Below are 14,470 nucleotides of genomic sequence, written 5' to 3' on the forward strand. Positions count from 1 at the left end.
CATCTGAAATTGTTCCAGGTAAGTAAAAATACTGCCTTTCAATCACCTGCAAATCATCTTCATCTCACACAGAAGCCTGGAAAGCTATGATTAAAGATAAGCCAAGATTGGCAAAGATGGTGGCATACAAAGGTTAAAAATTTTTTTCATAATTCTTCCTATTCTCCATGAAGCTGGGAGAAGAAGAAGGAGGAAAGGATCATTCCAGTAATTTCAATAATCTCAGGATTTTATGAAAGCAATTCTGCTTTTTTTATATTTGTTTAAAACCTGTTCCCAGGCCTGTGCTCTTCCCTCAGTGGAAAGGGTATATCCTGGGATTCCCAAAACACAAGGCTTCCCTGGGAATAGTGGGAATGGGTGGGGCAGTTACTCTGAAAAGAGAAGCAGACTTTTTGAGAAAGTTGTGAAACAGGTTACAGGCCAAGAACAAGCAAGCGGCACCTCACAGGAAGCACTGAGAGCCTGTAAAGGGTGACAAGGCCAGAAAGGCATGTGCTGGAGACAGAGGCCAGTGTGCGCACAGCACACCTCACGTGTGCCCAGAAGTCAAGACTGTGTGACTAGACAAGAAAGCAAAATAGCCTGAAAGGGGCAGAGTAAAATCTCCCCTCTGTTCTCAAGGAGCAGTCAGTCTGCCAGGGTTCGTAACAAGGGAAAATAGGTCCCTTACTTCCTATGGCTTTAAGGCGCTTTCTTTTTTCCTTCCTTTATTAGAAATCTAGCTTATTAGAACTCAGGAAAAAAGTATCTCAGGGCAACCCTGGACAGATTCTCTCAGCTGGAAAAACATATGAAAATATATTTAGCACTTTTCAAGTATCTTTAAAACACTCCTTAATTTTTTCCTTTGTGCTACAGGATACGTTCAGGCACGTTAACATCCAGAATCCTTTGAATTCTCTTGTTAGGCTCGCCTTAATACTTAAAAAGAAAATCTCTGGGACTTCTAAAGCACACCTGGTGGTTAAAAACACTCGAAAACAAGGGCATTAGTAGGGAGGGTGGCTGGGAATTTAAGAGAGTCATGAATCTGGAAGCTTCCTGGGTGTGCATATTAACGTATTTGCAAGAAGCACAAAATTGGCAGCCTTGTTAAAATGATAACAACCACGAAGGCTCTGATGGAAGATGTAACTAATTTACAATCAATATCAATCTTACCTTCTTTTTTCCTGTCATATTCCATTCTTTAAGAACTTGAATTGCACTGCCTAGACAAAGACAAAGAATCTTCAACATGTACTCACATAATAAAACACCACACAGAATTCATCTCTGTTTTTCCATCTTGGTAGTGATTTTTTTTTTTCAGCTTTTTCATTTGTTTTGATACATCCTACCTTAATAAAAATGCCAGTTTCATTTTTTACTTCCAGATTTTCATTTAATTCACTGCATGATCTTGGTTTTATCAAAGTATTAAGCCCCACTACACGAAGCTTACTTTGTTTTATCATTATGTTGTCTTAGAGAAAATGAAATATATCTTGAGAATTCTCTGATAGCTTCATTGCCATAGGTAGAATTAAAATTGTTCTGTTTGATATATGAATCAAAATACCTATAATCTTCCGAGCCAAACATGGGATTTTTGAATATTATTGACCACGTGAATCCTAACTTTTTGTTTGGCTACTCCTGCTTATTTTCAGCCTCTATTCATTAAGTTCACAACCTGCAGGCTGGTAAGAAGGACAGATGATCTGGTGTTAGTTTTACTCTCGTCACTGTGGAAAGGGACAGGATACAGTCTTTGCAAGGTTCCACTTTGAAACAAAAGAAGCTCATCAAATAAGTTGAGTCCAGATCTGTCAAGGCCATTCACATGCGTATGCAGGACTGCACAGATGCAAAGCAAAAGCCTAACTTGATTAAGTTAGAAAACGTTTTAAAAGAAATGTTTAACCACTGGTCAGCTACAATAAGTGTCTTCCTGTAGTCGAAGTAAGTTCTTCTTCACTCATTCCAACTGTGCTGGGGGTAATTTCAACAATAAGTTACTGGTAACGAGTAGACCAGTCATTCTCATTTAAATAGGTACTTCTAAAAGAGTAGCTCTTAAATGTCTTCTTTTAACAGTTTTAAGCATTCCCGTACAGTCTCATTATACTAATAGTTCTCTACAATGAGTGTGTTGGCTAAACAAAGATAAACTTCAGGCTGGTCTTTATAACAAATTTCAAATTAGTAGAGCCCCAATTATTGAGTCTACTGTCACTGTTAGATAAGCAGAAGGCCATATTGCTTTGACTAGTGTTTAGAAAGGCTAATTATTCCCATCTATTTGGAGTTCCAATTCAATGCCCCTCTTAGGCTTTTTGCATTTACATGTACTTGAAATAATAAGACTGCACTTAAAATAAGCTATAATTCAGACTTTTTATTAACTGGGCTGGTCTTTTTCTAATTTTCCCAGAGAATTCATGTTACACAGTATTTTCCTTGTGAAAAACTTTAGGAAGTCACTCTCACTAGGTTTCTCTGTAAGTCACTCCAGTGGCTAATAATCATTAGGGTAGTTCTTACTTACAGCTCAACTTCAGTTTTGCAAATAAAATTAAATTTAAAAAATGTTAAATACTGTTCTTTTTCATCAGGAAGGAGGAAGGAGGTGAGTTGCTTACTGCTTTCAATTGCAATATTCAATTATTCCTCTAATTTTCATATTTGACATAAATTCTATTTGCAGTTTGGGCAACGAGCTTTTAGAGGGTAATTCTGAAAAAGAAATACCTATGTTTACAGAGGATTTTGAAACTGTTATTATTAAACTTCAATTATACTAAAACTGCTTGGAGTTTTTTAAGCCGCTCAGAAAGTGTGCTTTTAGTGTGCCTTGTAAATGATTCCTAACTATCATTTCTGATTTTCAGTGATTTCTAAACAAGTTTTCCTATTGGTCCCCATACAGATGACATGAGGTTTCTCAACAATCAATGAGTTTTTAAAAATGAGACCTCAATACTGACAAGGTGAAAATTTCAAGAAGGACAAGCATGGTGCTCTATTTAAATCCGACCGGGTTTGATGACAGTCCATCAGTTACTGAGCATCTGTGCATCTCATCAGGGTCACTGTGTAATAAAAACTTTCATGATGGAGAGTGTGGGGGCGTCAATCCAACGGAGGGTGGGGAGGCATGGGGATAATAACCTTTTTCCTTTCCTAAAGCTTTTTTCCATGTGAGGGATGTTGGCAAGTAAAACTTGAAAAGAGAGTTTCTCTGAGCTGGGATGTGCATGTTTCCCCCAGTTTTTTCTTGAGACAAATTGCACCAAATGCTGCAAAGCTGGATTAAAATTGCATTCACTGTGTTTGTTTCTTATGAGTAAAGAGTCTCTATTTGCTCACACATGAAGCAGGAAAAACAGCCAGAAAAGTTATGCACCATGGGTCTGCTTGCAGGTCTATACTGAATAATAATCATTTTTAATTCAATTAGGACCCTAAATCCTGGCTGCAGATATCAGAATGTAGGTGTGTTGCCTGGTTCCAAGACTTTGCCTGAAATGCAATTATACTGTATGTAGAAAGTTAGGAAGATTATTCTACTCCTAGGAAAGTAAGTAAATCAAACTGTCCTTACAAAGTGAACAAGGATAAAACTGAGGAATGTGCTCATAGGTCTTCCCTGACCTTTGTTCAGATTATGTTTAGCTAGTCCATATGAACAAAGCAGAAACTAATGCTAGGGCAGAAGACATATGATAACTAAGAACAGCTTTGAGATCTTTGTTCATAAATGGAACTTGTTTAATTTGATTAAGAGAGAAGAATTTCTCATGATCTAAAGCAGTAGGTTATACATTTATAGAATAAATACATTCCTGAGACTTTAGATTCTATAACATCACTGGCAAAGTCTAAAAAAACCAAATTACTTTAGACAGCAAAAAGGTTCCAGAGGTAGATAGATGAACTGATATTCTGATTAATTAGGTAATCTCAAAATCATAAATTAAAGATATTAAAGACTAAACCAGTCCTCTCAGACTACATAAGCATCAAGTTCAAGGATTCCAGTCCTAAGGCCAAGTAGAACTATGCTGGTTGAAGAGCTGAGAAGGCTTTCCGGATCAGGATTGAAGTACCTTATCCTCCATTAACAAGGACATCATCAAATAAAGGAAATGTTTAATAACAAATTAGACAGACTAGTTGACGATAGAATTAGTAACATTATAATAGATAACCTCTGCAAACTATTTATAGTCTGTCTTCTTTTTTTTTCCAGTGAGGAAAAAAGAACCTCCAAATTCTGCTCTTAATATGTAGATGTGTTTTTAAAGCCTAGCATATTTTTATGAAAATTAAAGTATTAGTAAATAATTGGTATTCAATTCATTCAAGGGAAAAAATACAGAATATATGGAATATTTAGTTCTAACATCTTCAGGTTCAGAGGATATGTATACTTACCATCCACGAAGGCCTGCACTGCTTTATCTACATTAAAATCAAATTGTTGTAGCACCAGGACTATTTCATTATTGCTTTTGTTGGGAACAACTGATCGAACTGCATAGATCTGGAAAGGAGAGGAAAAGAAAAAGAAAGGAAAACATTTTGAATATTTTTCATCCATGAATCTCTCGCTGGATAGAATAATAACTGTTAGAAAGGCCTTGAAAAGCCAACTAACCTATCTTCTTGCCATCAAGCATACTCAAGGCATTTCAGACCAGTAAAAATTAATCCTGGTAATCACCTTGATACCCTCTTTACTTGAATACACATTTTAACAAAGATTTCCCTGTTAGGACTACAGTAGCAAGTGTGAAAAGCCAACTCTGGTTTTGCAATCCACTTCCCCCACCAACCCACCCCCAAGACTCCAGATGCATACAAGATGTGTTTTCAGTGAGGACACAGTTTTCTGTCTCAGGCTCTCTTCTCCATGTCTTGGGCGTATCTCTGGAAAATTTACAGAAATAGCCTCATGCCTCAGCTTCTCTTATCTGCACAGTGGAGACAGTCATATTGAGGTTCACTGAAATGTGCTGTGAAACTCCATTAATGTTTCTAGAGATATAAAAATGTGGGGCATTGTATTTTTGAAATAGCAATCTTAGCCATAATACAGAAAATGTTCCCCAACACACTTCTGAAAATCAAACATTTAAAACAGTAAAAGTAAATACATATACAAGAGCTAAGGATTTCAACAGGTTAAGCTGATATTCAATTTTTAATGACCTATAGCTATTTCTTAATCAAATTTTGCACATAGTCTTTCTTCTTGCCTAATAGAATTAATTGACCTTTATCTCACAGAACTTGCACTTACTACAGGGTGCTCTGTCCACTTCAGCAAAACCTGGCTCACCCAGCTTTCTGTCAAGGGGATTACTGCAGCCACTACTGACAAATATGAGAGCACTACATGGTGCCAAGGTAAGTAGCATCCGTAAAGACGATCACAAAAGCACTGCACAATCCTTACATGTTTTCATCAATGGTTGAATTATGACCAGTTGAGTTTGAGTTACATGTAATTTATTGCAATCAGATTCATGGACTATGGATTATATGTGTATGGTAACATGGAATGTGATTCTATTGCCCAGAACACTCAATTAAGCAGCATAGCCTATTTCCTAATTATGTTAGTGAATAGGCAACCTACTCCATATCATCTATATATGAGTATTTAGATTATAATGAGAAAACAGCATAAGATATGGGTTTATAACTTGTAGAGGTTCGACATTATAGAAAGCTGTCTTTGAACCTTGACATTCATAAATGCTAAATATGTGGGTTTTATCAAGGACTATAATACCATATATATATATAGTTGTATATATGTGACAAGAGTCTTTCGTGTTTTTTTCTTTATTTTACATTTTATGGTTCTTAGTTTTTCTAGCCTCTGTTTAAAAAAATGTTACCGATATTAACTTTTTCAAATCTAAGCTCTTTCTCACTTTTTCTCTTGTCTTCTTTAAAAATGCTTTCAGTGAATATTTTTTGAATGCCTACTGTGTGCAACTTATAGACTAGAGGGGGATGTATGCATTGATCAAATGATCATACAAATAAATATATACTTATACATTGTGATAAATGCTATAAATCACATGACAGGGAGACTTAACTTTATATATCTGGGGCTTCCAAAGTACAAGATGAGGCCAGAGGCAGGCAGGGACCAGATCATGCAGCCAATAAGGCTATGCAAAAGACTTAGGTCTTGTGAGCATCCCTCAACCGTCCTTTTACATTGTCCTTTGGTATCCATCATCATGTTAGAAAGATAGCTCTCTCTCTCGCTCTCCTCTGTCTCTCTCATTTACCCTTGTCATATACACATTTTATATGTGTATAGATATATATCATTGTGTAAGTTAAGGTGTACAGTATGTTGATTTGATACTTTTATATACTGCAAAATGATTACCACCATAGCATTAGCTAATACCTCCATCCCATTAGATAATTACCATTTCTTTTTTGAGGTGAGAACATTTAAGATCTACTCTCAAATATATAGTTCAGTATATATAGCTACAAGCACCATACTGTACATTAGATCTCCAGAACTTGTTAATCCTACAACTGGAAGTTTGTACCTTTTGACCAAAATCTCCCCATTTATTTCTTTTTTTAAGAGTAGCTAAAATGGGGAGAAAAACAAGAACAAAAACACCTGCATCAGCCCAAGAGAGTCATTAACAGTGCATGTCCAAAAATAAATATAATTGGCCTAGTAGGTACCAGTACATTGGAGTTATGTATAAACATTACATGTTATCCTTCTAATGTAGTTCAATCACTGAGTTCTGATATCAAATATAACTATGGATATTGCATATAATTCCCAAAGGAAGACACTTAATTAAAACAGGAATGTCGAGTTTTAAAGAAAAGAGAAAAAAAGGAAAAATAATTTCTGCCTATTCTTAGATATTCCATAGTCATGTTGAATTCTAGTGAATTTCTGGGCCAAGTTTCTGCTTTAATCACAGTACTTGGCTAATGTGAAGAGAGTAGTATTATTTCTCCATCTTTTTATTTATAAATTCACTACAATTATATTGCTGTGAAAATGTCTTTGAGAAAGATGGAGAAATCCAGGCACTCCTATGCACACATAGAAATACAGTATCACTATTCAAGACACAGCAGTCATTAGGGGTCTAAGCATTTAAATCTAAAAAAACACAAACCCCTCCTTATGAAGGAGATTTAAAATATAAGGAATGGATGACAAAGGCAGTGTTATAGTGAGTGTGCTAAAAAGCTGCCTTTGCATTTGGAAATGAAGCTCCTGGAGCAATGGATCAATCAATGCGTGACTAATGGTAGTTTGCATACGGGGAACTCATAAAATTCATGCCTGCAGTGGCTGTTTTGCAGAGGCTGTTTTTGGCGTGGCTTCAGACACACAGCCTTTACTTCACTGCCACAGCCCAAGCTGGAGGATCTGTTGCTGCAGCTTCACACCAAAGCCCACCGTTTGAAGCTGCACGTGAGTGCATTCCTCAAGGGTTCTCAGGCCATAAGCAGAGTGTTCCAGGGGGTTCAACCAGGCAGCAGTGCAGGATGTCAGGTGACAATCTGGATGGCTAGTTAGCGGTTCATTTAGCAGTAATGCAAATCACGTCCCCTGCTTTGCTTTTACTAATTTAAATCTAGTTTGGCAAATTCAATTTGCTATTGAGAGATCTGCCTTTTGCACCTCAAAATTTGTTTTGATATTTAAAGTTTTTGCACAGCAAAAGAAACCATTGATAAAACGAAAAGACAACCTACTGAATGGGAGAAAATATTTGCAAATGATATAACCAATAGCGGGTTAATGTTCAACATACACAAATAGCTTGTACAACTCAACATGAAACAAACAAAGGGACTAAAAACTGGGCAGAAGAACTGAAAAGACATTTTTCCAAAGAGGAAATGCAGATGACCAAAAGGCACATGGAGAGATGTTTAACACTGCTAATCATCTGGGAAATGCAAGTCAAAACCACAATGAGATAGCACCTCACACCTTTCAGAATAGCTATCATCAAAAAGAAACCAGATCTACAAACAATAAATGCTGCAGAGGGTGTGGAGAAAAGGGGACCCTCCTACACTGTTGGTGGGAATGTAAATTGGTACAGCCACTTTGGAAAACAGTATGGAGGTTTCTCAAAAAACTAAAAACAGAACTACCGAAAGACCTAGCAATTCCACTCATGGGTATATTTCCGAAAAAACAAAAACACTAATTCGAAAAGATGCATGCACCCCAATGTTCACAGCAGCATTATTTACAATTGCGAAGATATGGACACAACCTAAGGGTCCATCAACAGATGAATGGATAAAGAAGATTGTGTGTGTGTGTGTGTGTGTGTGTGTATGTGTGTGTGTGTGTGTGAGTGTGTGAGTGTGTGTAATGGAATACTACTCAGTCATGAAAAAGAATGAGATTTTTGCCATTTGTAGCAACATGCATGGACTTGGAGGGTACAATGACAAATGAAATAAGTCAGACAAAGACAAATACTATATGATATCACTTATATGTGAAATCTAAAAAAAATACAACAAATTAGTGAATATAACAAAAAAGAAGCAGACAGATACAGAGAACAAACTAGTAGGAAGTGGGAAGAGGGAAGAGGAGAGGGGCAAGATGAGAGTAGGGGATTAAAAGGTACAAATTATTACGTATAAATAAACTACAAGGATATACTGTACAATGTGGGGAATATAGCTAATATTTTATAATAATTCTAAATGGAGTATAACCTTTAAAAATTGTGAATCGCTATATTTTACACCTGTCACTTATATAATACTGTACATCAACTATACCTCAATAAAAAATAAACATTTAAAAAATTGTTTTGCTTTAACCTCAGCATCCTAATCTCCCTTTCTCTTCTCTCTCCGGGGCTTTCTATCTGGCTTGGCAGGTTTTGCCCCATTCTGCCTCAGGCCTGCCCTGCTGGCATTTTGCCTGCACTAAGCAGCAAGGCAGTGTGGCTTTCACAGACGTTGCTTGATTTCAGCTTCCCGCATTAACCTACCTCCCCTGGACTTAACTTGCCTGGTTTAATAGCTGTTTGCAGAGTTCTTCATTCACACGGTGCATTTTTTGAGCCTGTCTGTGATGACTCCTTAGAAATTCTTCTTGGCTTACAGATGAGTCATTTAGACTGCGTCTGAATTTCAAAAATGGTTCTGACTGAAGTTTTCAATTCACCTACACAGCTGTATGATCAGTAAAGACCCAGTAACATCAAATACACAGAAAATAACAGCTCCCTCTGCTTCTGGTCTCTCCCCTGCAAATGCACCCTGAGGCTGTTGCCAGACTGCTCTGGAAGATAAGTACAATCATGACTATTTCCCCACCTTCCTTAAGAGTGAAGTTAAATGTCTACAACTTGGTATTCAAGGCCATCAACAACTGGACACCCGCCTGCTTTTCCAAATGCCCCTCTTGCTCCGCCCTTTATGGATAAGCACAAGCCCAGGGTTGGCCCCTACCCCTAGCTCTGTGTGAGCTTTGCCTTTGACCTGAGATGTGTCCACTTGCCCAAATCTTACACTCCAGGTGAAATGCCACGTGTTCTGAGAAGTCCGTTTCAACCATCCCTGCCGTAAGTCATCTCTGTCTCCTTTCAACTTCCACAGACTTTATCAGTGGCTGTCTCCTAACCCTAGCACCTTTTCCATCACAGCCTAAGTATCTGTGTAAGGTGTGTCTTTTAAATGGTAAGCAACCTGCGGGCAGAATCCTCCTCTCAGTCATCTCTGCATCATCACCATGCTCACTTACGAGTACTATATGATGTGCATATAGCAGGTATTTAAAAACTCTTTGTCAAATGAGAGAATGCCAATTTGTAGCTATACCAGGCTGCTCTTTTTTTTGACATACTATGCTAACATTTTTATTACATTTCCCTTAATTCATATGTGATATTGTACTACAATAGGGTTTTGCTAATTGTATATAAATACACTATAAAGCTCTCCTTCATTCTCTACCTCTAAAACCATTTTTTAAAATTGAAGTATAGTTGATTTACAATGTTGTGTTAGTTTCAGGTATACAGCAAAGTGAATCAGTTATACATATACATATATCCACTCTTTTCAAGATTCTTTTCCCATATATGCCATTAAAGAGTACTGAGTAGAGCTCCCTGTGCTGTATAAGTAGGTCCTTATTCAGACTGCTCTTCTGAGTCAAAGGAATATTCTGCCCGTGTTTGGACCATCCCATCCCTCTGCATTTATCATCCACAATGACAGGTGGGCGAGTCTCCGCTGACTGTGATATGACCTAAACATTATATAGTTATGGAGATTGGACATACGTTCTTTAAATTTCAATAACAGAGATGGAAAGAATATATATGAGACTTCTGTATAATAAGATACTCATGATACTTTGTGGCGTTTTAAAAATATGAGATAGCATAGTAACTGCCTACCCTTCCAAAGGTCAGCCCAGCAGACAGGTATTGGTTGAGTCTCCACTAGGTAACAGGCACTGAGGACACAAAAGGGAACCAGCTACAGTCCCGGCCCTAAGATGGACAGTGTAGCAGTGGAGCCAGAGCTGTCCGTACCTGAAAGTGTGTAAAATGCTGTGCTATCTCTATGAAAAAGGTTGTAGTATCACAGAGAAGGGAGCAGTTACATTTGCTCAAGGAGCGGAGAATATAGAGGAAACAGCTAAATGGCGCAGAAGATGCTTTGGAACTGAACAGACTTATTTTCTAATCTTGGCTCTGCTACAGGCTAGTTCTATGACCTTGGATGAACTGCTTATATTGTTGAAACTTGGTTCTGTAGCTGTAAAATGAGGATATTACCTTCTAGAGTCTCAGTAAAAATGAAAAGAGATGATGCGTGTAACGTGTCTGATATAGAACTTGGCATATATTAGCTGCTCAATAAATTTTAAAAAGGAAAGGGTGGGAGCGTTTACATTGGGCCATGAAGGAGAAGGGTCTCTCTAGGTGTAAAGGTTGGTGTGTCTTTGAAATGGAAAGAATGTGTGTCTAGAGTGTTGGCCAAGACTAATTTGGGGGAGATCGCCCTGTACATTTCCCTTAAGAACCTTCCCCCTTAGCCTTGCTGAGCACTCAGTGAACCCAAGGCCCTCTTCAATCTCTTCCTCTCCTGCAAGTTGAGTGATACCACAAGGAAGCCCATCACTGGAGTGGCTGACAACATGCCCTCCCAGCCTTCCCCCCGCCCCACCTCAGTCTCATTCTTTTGTTTATTTATTTACTAAATGCCTACTATGGTCAGGCATTGCACTAGTGGCTGGATACAGCAGTAATAAAACAGATACAGTAACTTCCAAACCTAGAGAGGAAAACAGATGTAAAATACATAATTAAAACAATATACAATTGCAACTCATGTTAAGTGAGCGATATGAAGGAAGCAGACTGTAGTGACAATGATCGCAGCAGTCAGAAAGGGGCCTGTCTGAAAAGACAAAGTGGGCCAATCAGATTCTCTGCCTTGGAGTCTGGACTATTCCACACAAAGGGAGAGAAGCCAGAATAGAGATGAAGAGGGGCCATTCTGGAGCTGCCTCAATTCCTGCCTTTCCTGTTTCTTTAACTTGTCCTGAAGTCCCATGAGTCCCTACCAGATCTTTAGAGTAACCTCTTTTTTTACTTGCACTAGTTGGAGAGGTTTCATTTTCTAGAACAAGTAGCGAATGCCTAGAGGCAACATTAGTAACTAGGGCTGAAAATAAAAGTAATAAAGCCAAATAACTAATCCAACTGGCAAAAGGGAGAAACGGGCGATTTTAAAGATAAATCTCAATAGAATGGGAATGACAGATAAGAGAAAAGAGGCTCACGAGCCTTGTTCACAGACCTCGTCTAGCACTCATGTTGCCCTAATTATTTAGTTACGCGACTATTGGCCCCACTGGAATGTAAGCTCGTAAATGACAGGGATCATAGCTGTATATCCACAGGGCCTAGAACAATGGGTGGCATTCAGTAGATGATTCATAAATGTTCAGATAGAGGAATGAACAAAAGGAAGTAGGAAGTCTATTAAGATGATCATTGAAATATTACAGTTCTATTTATCCAGCTTTTTTTTTTTTTCAGTGCATCTCTGTAATTCAGAATAACATATTATATGGTAGTAAAAAGTATTCAAGCCCAGAAATGTATGAAGTGCCTCCTAGGTCCCAGGCACTGCTGGTCCTTGCCTTGAGGACCTTGTAATCTTGGAGGTGAACTTAATCATATCCCCTACAAGAAGGACAGCACTCAAACAGCCTGCAACCTCCTTTTTGCACCAGTGAGAACCAGAGTTATTTATGGGCTGCCATTCCTACAACTCTGAAAGGAATTTTATAATCAGCTTTGGTCACATTTCTCAAATGCTGAGCCGTTCAGAGATGCCTTAAAAACAGCTCATCTGTGTAAATTTTGCTTCACTTGCTGGGCCACTAATATTATCTACACACTAACGAAGGCAGTTCTTCTATGAATCTTCTTGGAGAAGAAAATACTCTTTGCAGACCAGTACCTTCGCATCATGGATAATTCTATAATTTAATTGCCTTTTCTAACATCTACTTTCTGCCAGTAAAAAAAAATGCATGAAGTGTTGTCATGTTCCACTTGGCTGGCTTTTGGGGAATTAACACCAGGAGTATAAATCAAAATTAACTTTTTTTGGGGCAGGAAACCAGGATTAAAAGGAATAATGAAGATTTGAAGGTGGAAAAAAATGCAGTTTTCATAGAATTGTGGGAAGTTTAAAGTTGAGAGAATCTTACAGATAGTCTAGTAGTGGCGTCTCAAACTTTAAAGTATATTCACCTGGGGATCTGATTAGAATGCAGATTCTGATTCAGAGGCTTGGCGTGGAGCCTGAGAGTCTTCATTTCTAATAAGCTACCAGGTGATGGAGATGCTGCTTGTCCAAGGATGTGGTAGCAAAATAATAGTTCCCAAAGCCATCTACTCCCTAATCCCCAGGAACTTGTGAATATGTTAGGTTGCTGGCAAATTAAGGCTACAGGTAGAATTAAGGTTGTTGATCAGATGCCCTTGAGAAGGGGAGCTTATCTGGATTATCTCAGTGGACCCAATATAATCACAAGGGTCCTTATAAGTAGAAGGAGGAAGAAGGGACTGTTGGACTGACTCACTGTGAGAAAGACCCGACCAGCCATTGCTGGGTTTGAAGGTGAAAGGCGGCCACAACCCAAGGTATGCAGGCAGCCTCTAGAAGCTGGAAAAGGCAAGAAAACGAATTCTCCCCTAGAGCCTCCAGAAAGGAAGGCGGCCCTGCTGACCCCTTGATTTTAGCCCAATGAGACTATTCAGACTTCTAATCTCCTGAACTCTATGACAGTACATTTGTGGTGTTTTAAGCCACTACATGTGTGGCAATTTGTTGTAGCAAATCCCGTTTGCTACAGCAATGGGAAAATGCTACAACGGACCACACTTTGAGGAACAAAGGTCTACTCTTTGCTTCCTCCTGATAGGGAGACATCTTTCCCTTTCTCAACAACTATCCACTTTTTAAAAAAACATACCTTCCAGAGGGCAGCTCTCCCTCACCACCAACATGTTTTGAGGGAATTCTAACCATTAGGCAAAGCCAGATTTCATGAGGGAAAGTGAGACGAATCTCTGAGATGAATCTGCCACAGTGTTTGCCCCCAAGGAGCTGACAAAACCATAGGAAAATAAGGCAAAGTCATAAATAACAACTAACTCAAGGTCATTCTGACAACAAAATCCTCTCTGAATATCACCTGTTCTCTATTTTTTCTTTCACTACCCTGGACAGGTTCCCTTTGCCTCTCACCTGGACTCTGGAAAAAGCCTTCTAATTGGACTGTGTGGCTTGGTTTCTCCTCTCTCCAATCCATCTTAGGACAATCACCACACAATTCATCTCCACAAAGTGCCTGAGTGTTCACGGATGGGGGAAGGAGCTGGCAGTGAGAAAGAGTTTGAAGAGAGGAAAGACAGGAGATAAATTATGAAACAAAGTCCCAGAGGAAATGAAAGAAAATGGTATCAAAATTCATGTGGAAAAGTAAGCTTTGGAAGGGAAGGCAGGTTCTTTCTCTTTCTCAAAATTCGGAGGAAGAAAGGAGAGAAAGGAAGAATGAAGATAGACAAGAAATTTGAGATTGTGAGGGGGAAAATTTAAGGAGGCTGTTTCCTCTGAGCGAGAATTTGAGAGTTTGCTTTAGGGCTAAAAAGTGGAAAGAGGTTTAGAGCTACCTTATGGGAATGTGGTAGGAAATGGCCTAAATGAATGAAAGAGGGAGGAGCCGGACTGAAGGGCCACTAATGCTGGATGGCATGGATTTGTCACGAAGCCATCTGGCGTGGCTTTCCCAAAGCAATTCTCCACAAGCCAGAGGCAGCAGCGGAGAAAAGGAATGATCCAAGGTTATGAACTGAAAGAAACATGGTGTGGATCCGAGGGCTCAGGGAATGGGGAC

At 38.7% G+C, this 14,470-nt stretch overlaps 1 protein-coding gene across 10 annotated transcripts in view; it reads right to left on the minus strand.

The window, feature by feature from the left end:
• Window positions 1–14,470, minus strand: part of SPATS2L (spermatogenesis associated serine rich 2 like) — a 159,311-nt gene that overhangs the window by 56,562 nt on the left and 88,279 nt on the right. For 9 of the 10 annotated variants that reach the window (XM_057744326.1, XM_057744331.1, XM_057744324.1 and 6 more), the window contains 2 exons: window positions 4,423–4,531; window positions 1,165–1,214 (listed from right to left, as the gene is read on the minus strand). In XM_057744326.1, the coding sequence (XP_057600309.1) occupies window positions 1,165–1,214; window positions 4,423–4,531 (159 nt within the window). Of the gene's footprint in view, window positions 1–1,164; window positions 1,215–4,422; window positions 4,532–9,049; window positions 9,165–14,470 lie in introns of those variants that run through there. The other variant, XM_057744323.1, reaches the window with a different exon arrangement.

This window comes from Hippopotamus amphibius, chromosome 8 (assembly GCF_030028045.1).
Source record: "Hippopotamus amphibius kiboko isolate mHipAmp2 chromosome 8, mHipAmp2.hap2, whole genome shotgun sequence".
Taxonomy (NCBI): domain Eukaryota; kingdom Metazoa; phylum Chordata; class Mammalia; order Artiodactyla; family Hippopotamidae; genus Hippopotamus; species Hippopotamus amphibius.